The sequence below is a fragment of the Dermochelys coriacea genome, chromosome 1 (assembly GCF_009764565.3).
Source record: "Dermochelys coriacea isolate rDerCor1 chromosome 1, rDerCor1.pri.v4, whole genome shotgun sequence".
NCBI classification, from domain to species: Eukaryota; Metazoa; Chordata; order Testudines; family Dermochelyidae; genus Dermochelys; species Dermochelys coriacea.
In genome coordinates this window covers 208262988-208284559 of record NC_050068.2, presented here as the reverse complement: position 1 = coordinate 208284559, position 21572 = coordinate 208262988, and the positions used below count along the sequence as shown (strand labels likewise).

The window sequence follows — 21572 nt, the reverse complement described above, 5'->3', positions numbered from 1 at the left end:
ACAGAGGCAGAAGACTGTAGTTACTGGGTCTCCTGTTATGATACACTCTCTTTAATTACATAATCCCTTACTATTTTTTCCATAAGACCCCTACCTCATTCTACGCACAGGGATGAACCATGCCCTGGAGATTAATCAGGATTGTGTAATAATGAAGCCATGGTTTGTAAGACCCCTGCCTTATTTGTTGCAGAGGTTGGAAGGAGTTTAATGAACGAGGCAGAGGATTGCAGGAAGAGAAAAGAGGGAAAGAGGGTCTCTTAGATTAGGCATTTGAATGCTGCCCTGGAGAACTGGATTCTTAACCACAGAAGTATTGTGATGCTGGGAAAGTCACTTAAACCAAACTTTTCATAGGTGGTCACTGATTGTGTGTTCCTCCTTTTCCGGTGCCCAACTTGAGACTGTGGGGGTATGAATTGTTGAAGAATTGAACACTCAAAGCTTCAATTGAAATCAATAGGAGCTGAGCTTTGAATATGTGAAATTCAATATCATGAAAAATCAGACCACAGGCATCTGAAATTGGGCACCCAAAATCAGTGGATACTTTTTGCCTTAATCCCTCTTCCTCAGTTCCTTGTCTTTACAATGAGGATAATAATACCCCTTCACCTCACAGATGTGCTGTGAAAATAAATTAATTTATGTTTGTGAAGCACTCAGATGCTATAGTAATGAGCACCATAGAAAATCCCTTGGGGAACTTTATGATTCTCTCTTCAGAGCAGGGTTTGAATAGTATGAAGTACATAAGGCATAAGGTGATACATTGAACAATAGGGATAACACGAAATATTGCATAGCTGCTCATTCAGTGAGCACTGGCCATCCTGTGCACCAATTGAGGCAGGGCTCTTGTGGAAAAAATAATATGTGATCATGTAATTAACAACTATCATAATGCATACGCAGAAGGAGGGGAAATTAAGGTTGCACAGACAACCTTAATACTGGCATTTTTTAATTTTAGAGTGCTTGACTTTGCAACCTTAACATTCTTTTAAGGTAGTTTTTGTGTGTGTAATTATTATTTTTTTATGGTAGTCCTAAAGGGCCCCCCTAAGATCAGGGCCCATTTGTGCTAGGCACTGTACAGACACAGTAAAAGACAATTCCTGCCTCAAGAATCTTCAATTCTAAAAAGACAGATAAATGATAGGAGTGAGAGATGAAGTGAGTTGCCCAAGCTAATACAGCAAATCAGTGACAGAGCTAGGAACAGAACTGGGACTTATCGACTTGACCACACTGCCTCTCAATTTTAATATACACATCACTGCTATTACCCCTATAATAACCATGTTTCTTCCTTTCTGAATTATTAAAAATCTTTGCTCTATCTTTTGAATTAAATTGTTTATTTACTAATCATTTTGGCTCATTATTTCTCTTGATCACTGTAGTATGATTTAGGGCAGTACATAATTGAGGAGTTCTGGAAAGCTAGAATTTGCTTCCTGATGTAGAGCAATATGCTAGTCTAGATATTAAATAAATCTGGTGGGGTTATTCAGAGTTACCTGCACTTCCACTCTGCTAAGCTCTTGGCCTTTATGATATCTAGTGTCAATAAGTTCTACGGCTGATTGTGAATTGTGTGAAAAAATATTTTTTTTATCAGTTTTAAGTTTGTTCCTGTTCAGTTTCATTGAATTTTCCCTTGGTCTTGAACTTTGAGAAGGACGTACAGAAATTCCTGATCTTCCTTCACTATACCATTTCTTCATTTTATATATCTTTATCGTGTCCCTGCCTATTCTTCTTACTCCTGGGAGGATTTCTACGCCACTGTGCAATGCAGAATTTGAACAGAATTAACGTTTTGAGGAGAATTTCCTTGTTCCCTCACAGAAATGGTCTGCAGAACTGCTGGCTGCCACTAGGGACTGCCAGACCAGGCAAGCCCAGCTCCCCAGCTCACATATAGAAGAAACTGGGGGGGGGGGGAGAGGAGGAGCTGAAGGGTTCCAGCAGCTGCAGTTCCCAGCATGTCTTGAAGGAAGGAGGTGGTGTGCAGGAAACTCCATACCTTCGGACCCAGCATTAGGCTGTTTCTCCCTCTGGATCCCTGGGCTCTGAGGGAGGAGGGGGTGCAGGTGTCTTGGCTGGAAAGGCATGCTGCAGCTGGGCTCTGGGAGGGCAGGGGGTGCGGGTGTCTGGGCTGGGGGGCTCCCCACAGCTGGGTTCTGTGGGTAGGGGCTGTGGGTGTCTTGGCTTTTGGGGGGGTCCTCCATGGATAGGCTCTGTTGGAAGAAGGGGTGCAGATCTGTGGGCTGGGGGCTGCCCTGTGGCTGGGCTCTGGGGGGCAGGGAGTGTGAGTGTCTGGGATGGGGGGGCCCTGCAGCTGGATTCTGGGAATGAGAGGGTGTGGGTAACTGGGCCAAGGGGAAGTCCCACAGCTGGGTTCTGAGCAGGGCCGGCTCCAGGCACCAGCGAAGGAAGCAGGTGCCTGGGGCGGCCAATACAAAGGGGCAACACTCCGTCTGTCATAGGGGCGGTACATCCGGGTCTTCAGCGGCAATTCGGCCCTTCAGTCCCTCTCTTCCACTTTGGTGGCAGCTCAACCAGGCTTGGTTTTCTTTTTTTTTTTCCTTCACCACTTGGGGCGGCAAAAAAGCTGGAGCCGGCCCTGGTTCTGAAGGGGAGAAGGTGCAGGTGTCTGGGCTAGAGGGGATCCCACAACTGGGCTCAGAAGGGAAGGGATGTCAGTGTCTGGCCCCCCGGCTGGGCTCTGTGAGTTAGGGTGTGGAGAAGCAGGAATTGGGTTATCATAGTGATTTCTTTAACTCTCTACTCCTGGGGGAATCATTTTTGTTGTCTCTATTGTTACATACATAGTTGCTGACATATTTATTTTGAAATAAATTACCTAAATAATTGAAACTGGCATGGTTATATAGTGTTATTTTGACAAATAAAATATGCAGAATTATGCAGAATTTTAAAGTATTGTGCACAGAATTTTTAATTTTTTGGTGCAGAATTCCTCCAGGAGTATCTTCTCCTCTCTAAGGTAAGCAGTCCTAATCTTTTGAAACTTTCTTCATGTGGAAGTTTTTCCAGGCTTCTAATCATTCTTATCATCTTTCTGTAATATCCTCTATTACTGGTATATCATTTTTGACATAAGATGACCAAAACTGAACACAGTATTCCAGGTGAGGGCATAATATTGATTTGTATAATGCCTTTATATGGAGACTCCACAACTTCCTGAAGGAGATTATTCTAAAGTCTAATAAAGATTAAGTTATTCTAAAGTCTAATTAAGAGATATTACCCGATATTCAGTCTACAAGTACATTTACATTTCCAGTGGCATGAAGAGTACAGACATTGCATGCCCAGCTGGCATCGGTATAAGCATTGTAGACAGTATAGCATGACGTAGGAGAGTAGGATAAAGTAGAGTACCGTACACACCTGAACCCTAGGGTATATACCAGGAGTGGCCAAACTTATTCATCCTCCGACCTGCATATGGTGATCTTCAGAAGTTCGAGAACTGGGGCATGCCTGCTGGGGCTCAGGGCTTCAGCCTGGCAGGGCACACCTGCCGGGGCTCAGGAGTACATGTAGCATTCCCCCCTCCGCCCCCCCACTCCGATTTTTGCCAGAGTTTGCTGGCCCCGCTTGGTCACATAGTGTCACAGAGTCTCCTCCTTGCATGGCAGCTGCTGGAGCTGGCAAGCTGGGAGCTGTGGCTGTGTGGAGCGGCAGCAGCAAACAGCTGGGAGCTGCAGGGAGGGGCCACTGAGGGTAAAAGTGCAGGGCATACCTGGGGGTGTATGACCAAGGGTACCAATTAGGGAGGGCAGCCCTTCCCCCATCCTCCCCGAGTTTCATACAGGAGTTGTGCTCCCAGACAGAGCTCTTAACTGCACAGAATAAGGAAACGTCTACACTGGCAAAGTTACAGCACTGGCAGTTACAGCACTGCTCAGAGAGCGCAGAAGGAAAATCGCTGTTGTGTGTTCACACTGACAGCTGCCTGCGCAATAGCGTGTTTACACTTGCGGCACTTGCAGCGCTATTTGGAGCAGTGCACTCTGGGCAGTTATGCCCCAGCGCACCTCTTTCTCTTTTGCCACTAAGACTTGTGGGAAGATGGAGGGGGCTGCGGGGCATCATGGGTCCAGTCGCAATGCCGCGTGATGCATTGCTTTGCATCCCAGCAATCCCTGTGCTTCCATCCACATTTGGCACCATCTTTCAACGGTTTGTGTACTGCGTGCCCTGCCTCTTACAGCCTGCAGGAATGGATCCCAAACTGCTGACCAGTATGCTGCTCGCTCTGACCAACACGTCACGAGTGGCAGTAGAGTTATTACTTAAACTATAAAGGCAAGAGGAGTGTGACACTGATCTTGCCACACATAGTAGCTACAACATGAGATTGTTTGTGGCATTCACGGCGGTGTTAACCACAGTGGAACGCGGCTTTTGGGCTTGGGAAACAAGCACTGAGTGGTGGGATCACATCGTAATGCACATCTGGGATGATGAGCAGTGGCTGCAGAACTTTCAAATGAGGAAAGCCACATTCATGGGACTATGTGCTGAGCTCACCCCAGCCCTGCGGCGCAAGGACACAAGAATGAGAGTTGCCCCGTCATTGGAGAAGCATGTGGCGATGGCACTGTGGAAGCTGACTACTCCAGACTGCTATTGATCAGTCGCTATCCAGTTCAGAGTGGGAAAGTCGACCATTGGAGTCATGTTGATGGAAGTGTGCAGGGCTATTAATCGCATCCTGCTCCAAAAGACCTTGACTCTGGGCAACATGCATGACATTGTGGATGGCTTTGCATAAATGGGCTACCCTAACTGTGGAGGGACAATAGATGGCATGCACATTCCAATTCTGGTACCAGACCACCTCGCCACTGAGTACATTAATCGCAAGGGGTATTTCTCAATGATTCTCTCGGCGCTTCTGGATCACCATGGGCGTTTCACAGACGTTAACGCAGGCTGGTCCGGAAAGATGCATGAGGCACACATCTTTAGGAACACTGGACTGTTCAAGAAGCTGTAAGCAGGGACTTTCTTCCCAGACCAGAAGTTCACCATAGGGGAAGTCAAAATGCCCATTGTGATCCTGGGAGACCCCACCTACCCCTTAATGCCATGGCTTATGAAGCCATACACAGGGCAACTTGACAGCAGCAAGGAGCAGTTCAACAACGGGCTGAGCAAGTGTAGAATGACTGTTGAGTGTGCATTTGGCTGTTTAAAAGCCTTTTGGCAATGTCTGTATGGGAAGCTGGACATGGCCAATGACAATATTCCTATGCTTATAGCCGTGTGCTGTACGCTCCATAATATTTGTGAAGGGAAGGGTGAAAGCTTCACTCAGGGCTGGACCACAGAGGCTCAGTGCTGGAGGCTGAGTTTGAACAGCCAGAGACCAGGGCTATTAGAGGGGCACAGCACAGGGCCATAAGGATCAGGGATGCCTTGAGGCAGCAATTTGAAGCTGAAAGACACTAATATTTGTTACTATGCTCAGGATTGCAGTGCTTGTAATGCTAGGAGGTGACTGGTGCACATGTTGCAATAAGGGGGTTTAACATAATTGCATGTTGCTTCTCAGTGCTCTTTTTGCTTTCACTTAATAGAATAAAGATTGCTTTCAAACCAACACAATTCTTTTAATTAAAGACAACAACCGGAGGAGAGAGTCAAATGACAAAAATACATCAGCAGGGAGGGGGATGGGGGAAGGGAAGGTCTCTAGAACAGGAGGGGTCCCGGGTTGGCTACAGATTTGTGTATGTCCAGGGATCATACCCAACCTTCTCCTTTGGAGTACAATGCAGCGGGTGCTGTACTTCAGCAGGGCCAAACTGCAGAGGGATTGGTGTTGAGTGCAGTGGGTGGTGGGAGTCCACACTGCTGGACTGTCAGGAGGGAGTAGTGGAATGCTGCGTGTAGAGAGTGGAGCCAGGAGGTTGATAACAGTGTGTTGGGGGTGGGGGCGCATGGGAAAGAGTTTTGCGACAGCAGCTGCAGGGGAGGGCGGGCGTGGAGCTGCTCAGTTTGAAGAACTAGTATCACCTTGAGCGTGTCCACTTGGCGCTACATAACATTTAAGAGCCGCTCCATGGCTTCTTTCTGGTGTGCCGCGTTCTCCTTTCAGTCCCTGTTCTCGCTATTCTGCCACTCCTTCAATTCCTGTTTCTCAGTGGCGGAATGCATCATAACCTCACAAAGTCCTCCTTAGTTCTTCTTGGCCACTTTCTAATTCTGCACAGCCGTTCTGCTGCCGATAAGGGAGGCTGACCTCCCAATGTCATCTCTGTGAAGTTTATATCATAGAATCATAGAATATTAGGGTTGGAAGAGACCTCAGGAGGTCATCTAGTCCAATCCCCTGCTCAAAGCAGGACCATCTCCCTAGGTAACCCATTCCAGTCCATCCTCCTAGTGAAATCATTTTTCCTAATATATAACCTAGACCTCCCGCACTGCAATTTGAGACCATTGCTTCTTGTTCTGTCATCTGCAACCACTGAGAACAGCCTAGCTCCATCCTCTTTGGAACCCCCCTTCAGGTAGTTGAAGGCTGCTATCAAATCCCCCCTCACTCTTCTCTTCTGCAGACTAAATAACCCCAGTTCCTTCAGCCTCTCCTCATAAGTCATGTGCCCCAGCCCCCTAATCATTTTCGTTGCCCTCCGCTGGAGTCTCTCCAATTTGTCCACATCCCTTCTGTAGTGTGGGGACCAAAACTGACCACAATACTCCAGGTGTGGCCTCACCAGTGCTGAATAGAGGGGAATAATCACTTCCGTCGATCTACTGGCAATGCTCCTACTAATACAGCCCAATATGCCATTGGCCTTCTAGGCAACAAGGGCACAGTGCTGACTCATATTCAGCTTCTCATCCACTGTAATCCCCAGGTCCTTTTCTGCAGAACTGCTGCTTAGCCAGTCGGTCCCCAGCCTGTAGCGGTGCATGGGATTCTTCCTTCCTAAGTAAAGAACTCTACACTTGTCCTTGTTGAACTTCATCAGATTTCTTTTGGACCAATCCTCCAATTTGTCTAGGTCACTCTGGACCCTAACCCTACCCCCCATCGTATCTACCTCTCCCCCAGGTTAGTGTCATCTGAAAACTTGCTGAGGGTGCAATTAATTCCATCATCCAGATGATTAATAAAGATGTTGAAAAAAAACGGCCCCAGGACTGACCCCTGGGGCACTCCAGTTGATACTGGTGCCAACTAGACATCAAGCCGTTGATTACTATCCTGACAATCTAGCCAGCTTTCTATCCATTTTATAGTCCATTCCTCTAATCCATACTTTTTTACTTGCTGGCAAGAATACTGTGGGAGACCATATCAAAAGCTTTGCTAAGGTCAATATATCACAGCCACCACTTTTCCCATATCTACAGAGCCAGTTATGTCATCATAGAAGGCAATCAAGTTGGTCAGACATGACTTGTCCATGGTAAATCCATGTTGACTGTTCCTGATCACCTTTCTTTCCTCCAAGTGCTTCAAAATGGATTCTTTGAGGATCTGCTCCATGATTTTTCCAGGGACAGAGGTGAGGCTCACCGGTCTGTAGTTCCCCGGATTCTCCTTCTTCTCTTTTTTAAAGATGGGCACTATATTTGCCTTTTTCCAATTGTCTGGGACCTCCCCCGATTGAAACAAATTTTCAAAGATAATGGCCAATGACTCTGCAATCATATCAGCCAACTCTCTCAGCCCCCTCAGATGCATTAGATCTGGACCCATGGACTTGTGCATGTCCAGCTTTTCTAAATAGTCCTTAACCTGTTCTTTCACCACTTAGGGCTGCTCACCTACTCCCCATGCTGTGTTGCCCAGAGCAACACTCTGGGAGCTGCCCTTGTCTGTGAAGACCGAGGCAAAAAAAGCATTGAGTACTTCAGCTTTTTCCACATCATCTCTCACTATGTTGCCTCCCCCATTCATTAAGGGTCCCACACTTTCCCTGACCTTTTTCTTGTTGCTAACATACCTGTAGAAACCCTTCTTGTTACCCTTCACATCCCTTGCTAGCTGCAGCTCCAATTGTGCCTTGGCCTTCCTGATTACACCCCTGCATGCTCGAGCAATATTTTTATACTCCTCCCTAGTCATGCGAAATTTCCACTTCTTGTAAGCTTCCTTTCTGAGTTTAAGCTCACCGAAGATTTCACTGTTAAGCCAAGCTGGTCGCCTGCCATATTTGCTATTCTTTCTGCACTTCGGGATAGTTTGTTCCTGCACCCTCAATAAGGCTTCTTTAAAATACAGCCAGCTCTCCTGGACTCCTTTCCCCCTCATATTAGCCTCCCAGGGGATCCTGCCCATCAGTTCCCTAAGGGAGTCTAAGTCTGCTTTTCTGAAGTCCACGGTCCATATTTTGCTACCCTCCTTTCTTCCTTTTGTGAGGATCCTGAACTCAACCATCTCATGGTCACTGCTGCCTAGGTTGCCATCCACTTCTACTTCCCCTACCAATTCTTCCCTGTTTGTAAGCAGCAGGTCAGAGGAGCACGGCTCCTAGTCAATTCCTCCAGCACTTGTACCAGGAAGTTGTCCCCCACACTCTCCAAAAACTTCCTGGATAGTCTGTGCACTGCTGTATTGCTCTCCCAGCAGATGTCAGGGTGATTGAAGTCCCCCATTAGAACCAGGGCCTGTGATCTGGAGACTTCAGTTAGTTGTCTGAAGAAAGCCTCGTTTACCTCATCCTTCAGATCCGGTGGTCTCTAGCAGACGCCCACCACGACATCACCCTTGTTGCTCTCACCTCTAAACTTAACTCAAAGACTCTCAACAGGCTTTTCTCCAGTTTCAAACTGGAGCTCTGAGCAATCATGCCACTCTCTTACATACAATGCAACTCCTCCACCTTTCCTCCCATACTTGTCCATCCTGAACAGTTTACATGACAGTGCTCCAGTCATGTGAACTGCCCCACCAAGTTTCTGTTATTCCAATTATATCATAGTTCCTTGATTTTGCCAGGACTTCCAATTCTTCCTGCTTGTTTCCCAGGCTTCGTGCGTTTGTGTACATGCACCGAAGAAAACTAGCTGATGGGCTTCCCATCTTGTACCCTCCTCCTTGTGTTTCCTCCCCAGTATCCCACTCTCTCACTACCTCTAGGCTTAGGTCACCATCCCCTGGCGAACCTAGTTTAAAGCCCTCCTCACTAGGTTAGCAAGCCTGCCTGCGAAGATGCTCTTCCCTCTCTTCACTAGATGGATCCCATCTCTTTCTAGCAATCTCTCTTTCCGGAACAACATCCCATGGTCGAAAAATTGAAAGCCCTCTCTCCAACACCATCTACGTAACCACCCATTCACCTCCATAATTTGACGGTCCCTACCTGGGCCTTTTTCTTCAACAAACTCCTCAAACTTGCACCTCAAACTCCTTTATCCTTCTTCCCAGAGCCATGTAGTCTGCAGTGATCTGCTCAAGGTCATGGTGAGTAGCCGCAGGGCCAGGGAATCACTCTTCCCAGACCCTGATGTACACTGGGCACGTGGCTCTTGGGGAGAGCCAGCCCTGTAGGGGGAGCTTGATAATCATTCCTGTCCCCACATTTTCCATAGGATGTGATCATTATGGAAGATATCTCGCAGCTGAGTGTGAGCAGGGGGTCAAAGGAGGGTCTTCTACAAGCCTGCAGCTTCCGCCCTAGCCCCTATGTGGCTCGCCTGTGTGCAGCAATGGTCCCCCCACCATGACGGCACGGTGGCGCGGGAAAGTTACCGTTAATGGGGCAAGAAACAAAGCAGCTCTGCTGAGGAACCTGCAGCAGTAGATTGTCCACTATCTCCATGAGAGTTTCCTGGAGATCTCTGAGGGAGATTCCCGTGAATCGAGGGAGTCTATCAACAGCCTGTTCCACCACTCAGAATAGCCATGCAGTGGGAGACAACCCTCCTGTCCTCAACAAATCGCTTCAGCAATTCCCAAAATCGGATCCACTTACCAGGGGCCTCCTCTCCTATTTGCGCTTCGCCAAGATCCGACTGCTGTGACTGGCTAGGCTCCTCCAGGGTATAAAACAGCTCCTGATTGCATGCATCTCTGCCCTCGGAGCCATCCTCTGCCTCTGGGTTCCCCTCCCCTTCTTCATCCAAGATTTCCTCCTCCTGGCTCGGTCCACTCTTGATTGGCACATGAGCCAATGAAGTATTCACAGGGGCCTTCACAGTGGAGGTGGGGTCACCACTGAGTATCGCATCCAGTTCTTTGTAGAATTGGCAGCTCGTGGGGGCAGCACCGGAGCGGCAGTTTGCCTCCTGCGCCTTGTGGTAGGTGTTCCGCAGCTCCTTCACTTTGACCCTGCACTGCAATCTGTCCCGGACATGGCCCCTTTCTATCATACATCGTGAAATCTGTCTGAAGGTATCATAATCCCTATGGCTGGAGCACAGCTGGGACAGCACAGCTTCCTCTCCCCAAATGCCGAGGAGATCCAGCTGCTTCTCAGTGCTCCAAGCGGGGGATCGCCTGGTGTGTGGAGCAGGCATGGCCACCTGGAAAGATGTGCTGAGACCACTGCACGCATGACCAAGCAAACAGGAAAGAGACTTTCAAATTTTCAGAGGAATGTATGGGGTAGGGCTGACAGTTGGTTACCTGAGGTAAGGGCAATAGAATTCAAACCAATAACCAGGGAGGTGAGAACAGGCATTGTGGGATACCTCCCAGAGGCCAATCGCAGCACTGTAATCGCCACGGTGTCTACACTGGCACCGCAGCGCTGTAGCCCCAGTGCAGAAAACTCTACACCTTTCGTCAGAGTGGTTTGTTTAGAGTGCTACAACTGTGTAGTTTCTGCGCACTAAGTGGCATGGCAGTGTGTACACCCTGGGAGTTACTGCGCAGAAAGCCGCTTTACTGTGCAGAAACTTGCCAGTGTAGACGGGGCCTAACTGTGGAATGTGACTTCCTCAGAGAGGTGCTTCTCCCAACTTGTGCCCTGGGGGCAGGGAGTTGGTGTTTTGTTTACAAATGGAGGCAGGGTGATTAAGATAAGAAAGGGCTGGTAATTAAATTAAGGATTTGGAAGTCTTTAGATGAACCTGGAAAACAGGAATCCCTCTGCCTTGGGTGGTGTTGAAGAGAGAAAGCAGGTGAGTCAGAAGAAATACAGCTAAGCCCTCTGAGCCAAGCTTACATTCAGAAAAGAGGGAGATAGGAGGGGGAAGGTGAAAAGAAGGGGCCAAAACCCAGGGAAGGGATAGCAGTGTTATAGAGAAGTTCCCATTCTGCCTGTGGTACTTATGTGGCCCCATCACCATAGTATCTGAGCGCCTCACATCACAGTCCCTGTGTGAGGTGGAGCAGTGCTTTTATCCCCATTGTACAGATGGGACACTGAGGGGGACACAGACTAAAGGCCAGATTTTCAAAGATATTTAGGCACCTAGTGGGATTTTCAAAAGTGCCTAGAAGGTTAGGTATTTTGTAAACCCCAGTAGATGGCTACCTGCATCTTTGGGTGCCTAAAAACCTTTGAATCTCTGTCCCTAAGGCACTGACCTGAGGTCATACAGAAAGTCTGGGGAGAGGGAGGAATAGAACCCAGGTCTCTCAGAGCTAGCTCTCTGTCAACTAGACCAGCCTTTCTCTCTGCTGCATACTGCAAAAAAGAGGACTCAGATGGGAGCAAAACCAAGAAGGCCAGTGCTCCGAGACTCCAGCAAATAGTCCCAGGCAATTGGGAAGGATGTCATGGTTGACAGTATAAAAAGCAGCACAGAGGTCAGGAACGCTGAAGAAAGAAAGAGCATCAGATGAGAGGAGAGCATTTGACTGCCAGTGGGTGGGAGGTTCTACTCCAGGCTGGGTTGTACAGTAATGCCTGCTGGGCAATTTTAGATTTTAACTGAAAACCATTTTGTTTTGTCATTTTTTTGTTCTGAGTTTGAGAAAAGGAAGGCATGAGAAAGTGTCATATGAGTATCAGATGTGATTATACCTCAACTTCTTAGGGTTTTAGCTGTATCCAGGCCAATTCCAGAACAAAGAACAGAAATTGCATCCACAGAGTCCATAAAATTGATCATTATTTTCATGATTTGTATTATTCATCTGCGTTCAGCACTGTTCAGAATATGTAGTCCCTGAGCCAATGCATATAAGATGTGTAACTCTGGATAAGATGGCTCAGATATTTAAGTATGACGTGTATAGTTATTGACCACACGTTATCACACCTTCACTGTGATGTTAATATCTATGAGTGGAGGCACTGATGGCAATAGTTATACTTGATTAAGGACTCAAAGATTTGCCCTCCAATTTTTTTCAAGAGGAAGAGCTGCCCAGAGCTCCTGTGCCTGTTTATTTTCCTTTCCTGCCTGAAGTTGCCATGATATACCTCAGAATCTTTCTGAACATTAAAATGTTGAATTTTCTTGGTGTTTAGTTTAAAATATTCTCCTGTGGAAACTGCAACTCAATCACTGTACTGTTGTGTTTAAGACCCTTCTGGAAAGTAGCTAGCCTTTAAACAGAAGCAGTGTTGCCAACTCTCATGATTTTGTTATGAGAGTTTGATAATTATTGTTTTCTTAAAGCCCCAGCTCCTGGAGTCAAGTGATATGTGATGATTTCAGTCTTCAATCTTAAAGAAAAATGAAGTTTCCAGCCCTTGTGGCTATGGAGAAAGCTTCAAAATGTGACCCCAGCACACTCTAAAGGTTCAAAAAGCAGAATGTAAATAAAAAGAACGCCAAATATATTATTTTTACATAATCTCATTATTTTAAAGCCAATCTCATGATTTTTGGAGAGCCTGATTCATGATTTTTGAACATTTGGGGTTGGCAATACTGTAAAAGTGACTTGAAATTGTCCGTTTCACTCCTGTTTAAAGTCAGTTTCTAGTCTATTATTTGTAGTGGGGTAACACATCTAGAGCCCCAGGCAGATGCGGTATAACTCAAAGGGTCTTGTCCTAGTAGGATGTTTCCAAAAGTTAAATGATCTACTCCAAGGTTAATGAACTGCAAAAACGTGATAGAGAGTAATTTATATTTTTCTACAATTGTTTCAATTGTTGTATTCAAGAGTTAGTAACAAAGTAAGAATATACATTAAATGTTTAAACCTAACTAGTGTCCCTTTTGACACAAAATGTCAGAACATGTTAGTATTGGAGCTGAATGGGTCTAATATTTATTTAATTGTCTTTCTTTATATAGGAATTAGAAATTATTATCTAAAAGGAGCACTGTATCTAAGTTATTATCTGCAAAAAAACAAGAGTTTTCAATTGCCCAAGTAGCCTCTGGAATCACGGTTAAAGTTGCCTCCCCTGCCCCCAGCAAAATCTGAAATGGCGCCCTCGGTATGACTTAGGCTGCTGTGTGGGGGTGGGGTGGGGGGGTGAACCTTTAAATTGTGCTCCCTGCTCTCAGCAGGTACAGTCACCTCTAGCAGAAGCTCCTAGGTCCACCACCCCACCGCAGGGCAGGGCAGAAGCCCCAAACTCCCCCCTCTCAGTCTGGTAAGTGTGGGGGACTCCACAAGCTTCACCCTAACTGTAAAAGAGCCACAGTTTGGCTCCTCTGGTATATACCCTACATGGCTCTCTACACACCTGAGCAGTGCCTCCCATGTCTACACTGCTGTTAGTAGCAGTGTAATGTCCTCCTGCTTCCCTGGTGCCAGAGCTGTTCCTCACTATGTTGAAAGGCTCTGTCAGCAGGGAAGGGCTCTGGGAGGGAGGAGGCAGCCGGGAAAAGGAAATGGCTGCCAGAGCTTTCCCTGCTGCTTCCCCCCTGCCATTTACTGTTGTGTGTAGCTACACGTACCCTACTCACCGCTGCAGGTGTAGACAAGGTCTAAGTTTTCTTTTTCATTCTTTCATCCCATTACTCGTAGTCATGCCATCGTGGACTACAATGAACCATTTCCCTCCCTCCATCCTAAATGCTTACACTGTGAAATATTTGTAGACGGTTACATATCTTTTTTTCTCATTCCCAGTGATCAATTAGCCAAGCTGTATGTGTTTAGTTATTTTCCTCCTAAAACAGTTTAAGGAGTTGGTAGGAACAAATGGAGAGGTGAAGATTGAGTAAAATTGGAAGGTCAAGGAGAAAGCCCTCCACTCACCCTACCTATCAAATGTAATTTCTTAATGCAAAGATGACCCATGCCTTTGCTCTGCCAACAATGCTGAGCTTGATTATGTCCTTTTTCCCCAAAAACACATTCATACATTCCTGCATACCAACCTTTGTGAATTGGAAGAATTCTCCATCAAATTTCATAAAGCCACCAACCACTTTATTCTTTTTAAAATTCCTCCTTAAAATCTGCTGTTCTCATGAGGCCTCCAAATGATGGCTCTCTGGCATTGGCTAGCCAATCAGCCTCCTGTTACTATATTGACCACTGAAACCCTTACTTAGGCCTTATTTACACTTACCTGGGGGTTCGACTTGCGGTGATCAATGGATCGACTGCAGATCGCTCTCCTGTCAACTCCTGTACTCCACCTGAATGAGAAGTGCAAGGGGAGTTGATAGGAGAGCATCTCCAGTCAACATTGCATAGCGTGGACCCTGCGGTAAATAGATCTAAGTATGTCAACTTCAGCTATGTTATTCACGTAGCTGAAGTTGCGTAACTTAGATCGATCTCCCCCTGTAGTGTAGACAAGGCCTTATGCATCTTTATTGTAAGGTTTGCAATTGGAGCATGTGGACATATGATAAAAAAGGGTGAGATTTTCAAACTTCCACACAGTGTGAACCCCAGCCAAAATGCTTCTAATTTCACTGCTTCTGGTTCTTATGCTGGAACCCTGGAGATGGGCATAGAGCTGATGGGGAAGATAGGCTGGACCATGGAAGGGCCCTGGCAAGGGGCAGAGTTGCCACAAGGAAGGAGTTCAAGGAAAAGACGCTCAGAAGACAGGGAGAGTAACTGTCTCCCTTACACATTCTCCAGCGTAGTTTGATACTCTCATTATGGAGATATCACCAAAGAACGACCATACGGTATACTTTGTTTTTGTTTTATATTTCTGCAGTGCTGAATTTGGATTTTTTTTTCATATCATTCTGCATACATTCTTCTAGGAAATATGTCAGCACATTTGCAACCTGGTACTTCTGGTACTCATGTGTTGGTATTTTAACTGAGCATAATTTGCCCTTGTCATGTATATTCTAATAAATAGAATAATAATAGTAAATAATAGTAAACATTCCTTTTGTTCAAAAATAATAGTAATATTCCTTTTTGTTCATAAAAGTTTTGTTTTGAAATATCTTAATGCTCTAAATTTCAGGAAGTTACATTTGGTATTTCATAATTCTTCAGGCTAGGAACTTGGAACTCTTTTTCATTTATTTTTTTCAACAGTAAACAAAATTCAGCTTCTTTTTCAATTCTAAAGGCTAGTATGTGGACAAATTGGAGAAAGTCAAGCAGAGGGCAACGGAAATTATTAGGGGGCTGGGGCACATGACTTATGAGGAGAGGCTGAGGGGACTAAAGTTATTTAGTCTGCAGAAGAGAAGAGTGAGGGGGGATTTGATAGCAGCCTTCAGCTACCTGAAGGGGGTTCCAAAGAGGATGGAGCTAGGCTGTTCTTAGTGGTGGCAGATGACAGAACAAGAAGCAATGGTCTCAAGTTGCAGTGGGGGAGGTCTAGGTTGGATATTAGGAAACTCTATTTCACTAGGAGGGTAGTGAAGCACTGGAATGGGCTACCCAGGGAGGTGGTGGACTCTCCATCCTTAGAGGTTTTTAAGGCCCAGCTTGACAAAGCCGTGGCTGGGATGATTTAGTTGGTGTTGGTCCTGCTTTGAGCAGGGGGTTGGACTAGATGACCTCCTGAAGTCTCTTCCAACCCTAATCTTCTATGATTCTATGTCTGCAAGTGTCATCCTAAAATATTCCTCACATTGTGCTAATGGAGCATTCACCAATAAAGAAATTGTTACATTGTATTATGGAAGTGTTTTGTTTTATATAGCACAATGCTGCCACCTGATGGGAGAAAAGAAGTAGGACAACATGTGTTTATGCTTATTTAAATTTTATATCATGTATTCTAAAGTGTGGTATACATGGCAATACTCAGTATATATTATGGATTTCATCAGCTGCCTTTGGTAGAGAAGTAATCTATGTAAGCTTGTTTCTTAAAACTCAAAAATAAGACTTTTTTAATGCATTTATTTTTTATTTTGGAAAATCAACAGGATAATTGGAAGCCTAGCATTGCTTTTGTTGTTGGGAACAAAATCGAGGATGAAGTCCACACACAAGCCTTGTCTCTTGCTGTGCAGGTGCCACAGCGGAAGCTCTTCAGCGAGGTTTCGTGGGAAGGAATTTTGGGACAGGTATTTAAAATGGTTTATTATTAAAACCTCTTGAAGACTTGGTAGCCTTTTTCTCCTTAGCCACAAGTGCTGCTGTGTTAATTTAAAATTAATAGATTAGTTTAAATAAGAAAACAACCCTATTAGATAAGCTAGTCCCTCCTGTGTCAATGCTGTGTAGTCCAGGGCTTTGTCCAGACTAGTTTTAAATGTCCAAAGTGATGGAGCCTTTACCACATCCCTTAGAACAGTGCTTCTCAAGCTATCTGATGTGGGGGACCGGTAATTTTTTTTTCCAGTGTAAGTGCAGACCGGCAGCCGATGGCTAGCGGACCGGCACCGAACCACGGACCACCGCTTTGAGTAGCACTGCCTTAGAAGATTATGCCAATCTAATATATCTTACTGTCAGGGAGTCTGAGGGCAATCAAGAAAAAACTGATGAAGATAATAAACACAGTACTGCACTTTGCTTTTCTTACAGATCATGGAAGCTGGAAATCAAAAGGGAAAAAATGTTAAAGACGTGCCTATGTATTATGAGGTAGGTTAAGCACTTATTGCAGAGGCAAAGTTTTTATTGCTTTTTTAAATTATTGAGCAAAATACCTCTAATTAGTTATGTTTTATATATTTGAGTAAAAAATGACTCTTGTCCATTGGATACAGCTTTTAAAAACATTTCTGTTGCCAAGCTGCCAAAACTGCTTCCTTTTTGTTGCATCTTAATCAGTCCATATGAACTATTTGTAGACAAAGCAAATGAGGAGCAAGGTGCCTTCTGGGACATGGATTTCTTTATGATGCTTGTAATATATTCTCTGGCTATATTTTAATGGTGTTTCCATGAATTCTAGAGATACAGAGCTGGGATCTGTTCTCCCAAATGTTTTCAAGTACATAAAAGGTTGTTACAAGGAGGAGGGAGAAGAATTGTTCTTCTTAACCTCTGAGGATAGGACAAGAAACAATGGGCTTAAATTGCAGCAAGGGAGGCTTAGGTTGGACATTAGGAAAAACTTTCTAACTGTCAGGGTAGTTAAGCACGGAATAAATTGCCTAGGGAGGTTGTGGAATCTCCATCATTGGAGATTTTTAAGAGCATGTTAGACAATCAATGTCAGGAATGGTCTAGATAATATTTAGTCCTGTCATGAGTGCAGGGGACTGGACTAGATGACTTCTCGAGGTCCCTTCCAGTCGTATGATTCTGTGTTCACAGCAGTTGACATGCTTAAACCCTTCTGCATCAATGAGAAAACAGAACTCTAGAATTTGCAGCATTGATGCTCTAGAGCAGGGGACTCATGCGGCCCATAGAGTTATTTCCTGTGGCCTGCCATAGGCACCGACTCCACCAGCAGCCAAGCTCCCCTCCCCTCCCAGCCAAGCGCACTGCGTCCCTGCTCCTCCGCCTACTTCCCAGCGCTTCCCGCCACCAAACAGCTGTTTGGTAGTGCTTAGGACTTTCCAGGAGGGAGGGGGAAGGAGCGGGGACGCAGTTCACTCAGGGGAGGAGGTGGAGAAGAGGCAGGGTTGGGGCAGGTATTTGGGGAAGGGGTTGGAATGGGGGCGGGGAAGAGGCGGGGCAGGGGCGGGGACTCATGGACTAGACGGGCAGTCTGAGATATGAAGTTCAGCATGTATGATTCTTTGCTGTAAGTGGTTGGGAAGAATGTTTGTTAAAAGTGGCAACATATTTTGTATGAATAGTTACTTTAAAAAATTCCTGCCATTACACCTATGTTGATAGACTGTTAGCATAGATCATCATCAGTGTTACTGACCACATAAGGAATAGTTACAGGTGTTTATATTTTATTAAAACCCTTCTTCGCATTACAGTTTTTTAAAAATTAATACATTGACTTTTAATAGCATACTATATTACTCTTCATTTTTTTCATTTTTGACTATACTTTTGTATCGTTGTATGAAAAGGTTTCAGTGATGCGGCCCTCAGGCCAATGTACTAGTCCTTATGTGGCCCTTGTGGTGATTTGAGTTTGAGATTCCTGCTCTAGAGCCTAATGTTTGTGTAAACAGCTACTTGATGTAAAGTTCTAAGTTGGTTGACTCAGTGGGGTATATCTGAAGAGTTAGTGAGCTTGCTTAATACAAAGAGGACTTCCTTTTACTCTACCATGTAAATGTCTAATTTACAGTTTGTGAGAGGCTATAAAATCCCGTGATTGATTAAAAGATTGCTTAAAATTTTCTCAGCCAGAGTTTTATGGCCCTGCAGACCTTGGACATAAAGATTTTTGGATTCCTCTAAAAAGAATTTGTTTACATTTTAATTCAGTGATGACTAATAAACTTTTTATATGTCTCAGGTTTTGGTGGATTTTATAACAGGTCTTTTTAGTTGCAGTGTGTTTTTCAGTAATGCTACAGTACTATCTGAACAAGTCCCATTGGAATTATTTACAATTGACATGACTGTGAATTTTATGGAATTAACCCTCTCTGTTCTGGACTAGCCTCCTGGGCAATCTTATTCTATATTATCTGGGATGTAAAATGCTTTCAGTCCTTCTGATAGAAGGATTTTAAAGTTTGGCCCTAAGCAGAACTTTTTCATGATACCTGTATTTAATTACTAGGAGCAGTTTACTTGTGGACTGGATACTTATGAATTTCAGCTGTCAATGCTGTGTCTCATTAGCTACTTACTTTATTGCTCTGGTTTTTTTAAACAGAGAATATAAAATGCCTGTTCTGACCTTTTGCCTGGATCCTGTTTTCAGTCTGGCTGTAGCAAATTAAAAGATTGATCAAGCTGCCACAAGCATAAATTCTGCCCGCTATGGACAGAATTTTGCTCTACAATATTCACTGAGGGTTCTACTGCAGATTCTGCATTCAAAATTCTCATTGACAGTAATGATAAACAAGTACAGAATGAGTACAGAGGGAAGTACATTACTCATTACGCTAAGATTTCTACACTTGTGTCTCAGCTTCCAGTGAGATTGCAGGTGTGAACTCCTAAAACTTTAATGATTTTTGAACAGCTACAGTATAATGGAATCTGTGCCGGAGTTTAGTGCCTTATTAAGGCAAACTGCACAGGTATTGATGCAGGCACTATAATTGCCACTGATAGTGCTGGCCTTGATACAAGCTGCTTCAGTAGAATGGAATTTCCCTTCTTCCACTTCAGTGCAGCAGTCTACAGTGCCTGCTTTAACTCAGGAAGACTAAGCTTGTGGTCTCAATGATATCTTGTGGCAATGAGTTCCACAAGGTAATTATGTGTTGTGTTTAAAAAATGTTTCTTTGGATCAGTTTTAAATTTTCTGCCTTTCAGTTTCATTAAATATTTTCTTGTGCTTTTATTATGTAAGTATTATCCTAATTTTACAGATTGGAAGACAGAGGCACTGTAGCTTGACCTATCGATTATGTATAAAAATTCCCAGTTATCACTTTGAGGGTTGACAGGTTCTTGTCCCAAAATCAGGCCCAGTATTATTAAAATTATTATATATTTGGGAACCCTGATGTGCACAGTTGCAACACTCACACTATAGGAATATGTCTATATTTACAAATAATTTATTAATACATTTAGCACACTCTCTAACTCAGTAAGGTAGATTGCAGAACAACCTGAAATGTTAGTCATTATTTTCCTCGTCACCATAACCTTCCTCCTCTTTACCAGTGGCCATCATTCTGGCACCTCCCAAAGGCTACATCTCTCTCTCTCCTCCTGCCCACAGGCTGGGATGTCACTTTTATAATATGTTAAGCTGACGCTACCATGTCTAATGCATATTCAGTAGGGGTATTTCTCTTCTTCCTTGTTTGTATTTCTTCCCCTTACTAATGTTGAGGTGTCCTTCTTCTATAGGTTAGTATATTCATGATTTCAACTCATTATCATATACCTCAATTCTTTGCCATGGCACTCTTGTGGTTGGATGTTCTTTCCAAAAGCTGGTGTTAGCTCATGTTTCTATGGATGGCTGATGTCATTATGGGCAAAATTCCACCTTACACTCTACTTCCAGTTCCCCAAAACATAGGGGTTACCGTTGGGACATTTATCTATGCAAAAGTCCATAGGCCTTAAGTTTCATGCTAATAGCTGAAGTCAATGCCTTACAGGATATAAGCCTGTAGGTTCCCTGAATATAATAAAGGCAGAATAATAAAGGCAAGGCAGTGAATATAGTAGAGGCAAGCTAGTCTTATGGGCTACAGCACAAAGAGCTCAAGGGTTAAATCTACAAAGGTGAGTAGTTGCTACACCTAATTCTTAGGCTTCCGGCCACCTAGTGGAATCTTGAGTTAAGTGCCTAAGTTCCCAATACAGTACATGGGGAGAGTTAGGTGCTTAAGAAAGAGATCTTCAGAAGGCAGAAAGCTGAGCGAGGAGCCACCTAATTCAGCCAGCAGTGAAATGCATAGGAAAGGGGTGGGGTTTAGGCCCAGATCTACAAAGGTATTTGGATGCCTACTTCCTGGTTTTTTGGGCCTTAGGCACTTGACTTACAGGCCAGAGGGAGATGCCTATCTCTGCTTGGAATTGTCAGCTGTGAACCGTCTCCTGGAGTGAGGTGCCTAAGCCAGGTCAGCCATTTTGGTAATCCATGCCCTAGCAGAAGGAGAGTAAAGAAAGAACTCTACCCAAAAGCCTGGTAGTTAAGGCACTCACTTGGGATGTGTAGTGAGAGACTTGGGTTCAAGTCCCTGTTCTGGACCATGGGTCTGCACATCTCAGGTTAGTGCCCTAACCACTGGGCTGTTTGGTGTTTTGGACACACTCAGGTACCTGGTATGTGAGGCAGCAGCCCAATCAGCGGTTCTCAAACTCTGTGTCAGGACCCCAAAGTGGGTCGCAACCCCATTTTAATGAGGTCTCCAGGGCTGGTGTTAGACTTGCTGGGGCCCGGAGCTGAAGCCGAAGCCCGAGGGCTTCAGCCCCGGGTGGAGGGGCTCAGGTTACAGACCCCCTCCCACTCAGGATTGAAGCCCTTAGGCTTTTGCCTCCCAGTGGGGTTCAGGTGGGCTCAGGCTTCAGTGCCCCCTCCTGGAGATTTGACTACAGTGAGGGCTGTGAGCACATTGTTAGTGTAGGGCAAGTTAGTTGGGTGGCTTTGCGTATGTCCACTATCAGAAATTTAGGAGTCTATAGGGTTAGGCAGCTGCTGAGTGGTAGTTTTGTGAATGTCAGTGGTTTTGAAATGGAGGATTTAGGCACTTAAAGAGGCAGTAAGGTA

The 21572-nt window shown here is 44.9% G+C and overlaps 1 protein-coding gene and 1 long non-coding RNA gene across 2 annotated transcripts in view; one reads left to right on the top strand and one right to left on the bottom strand.

The window, feature by feature from the left end:
- SPAG17 (sperm associated antigen 17) overlaps window positions 1–21572 on the top strand; it is a 289645-nt gene that overhangs the window by 22628 nt on the left and 245445 nt on the right. The window contains 2 exon segments of the mRNA XM_043512980.1: window positions 16222–16362; window positions 16826–16885. Coding sequence (XP_043368915.1) covers window positions 16222–16362; window positions 16826–16885 — 201 coding nt within the window.
- Window positions 5963–20567, bottom strand: LOC122459791. The gene is made up of 4 exons (XR_006280714.1): window positions 20557–20567; window positions 14120–14124; window positions 9978–10219; window positions 5963–6304 (listed from the first exon to the last, which is right to left on the bottom strand). It is a non-coding gene; the product is annotated as an uncharacterized LOC122459791 (long non-coding RNA).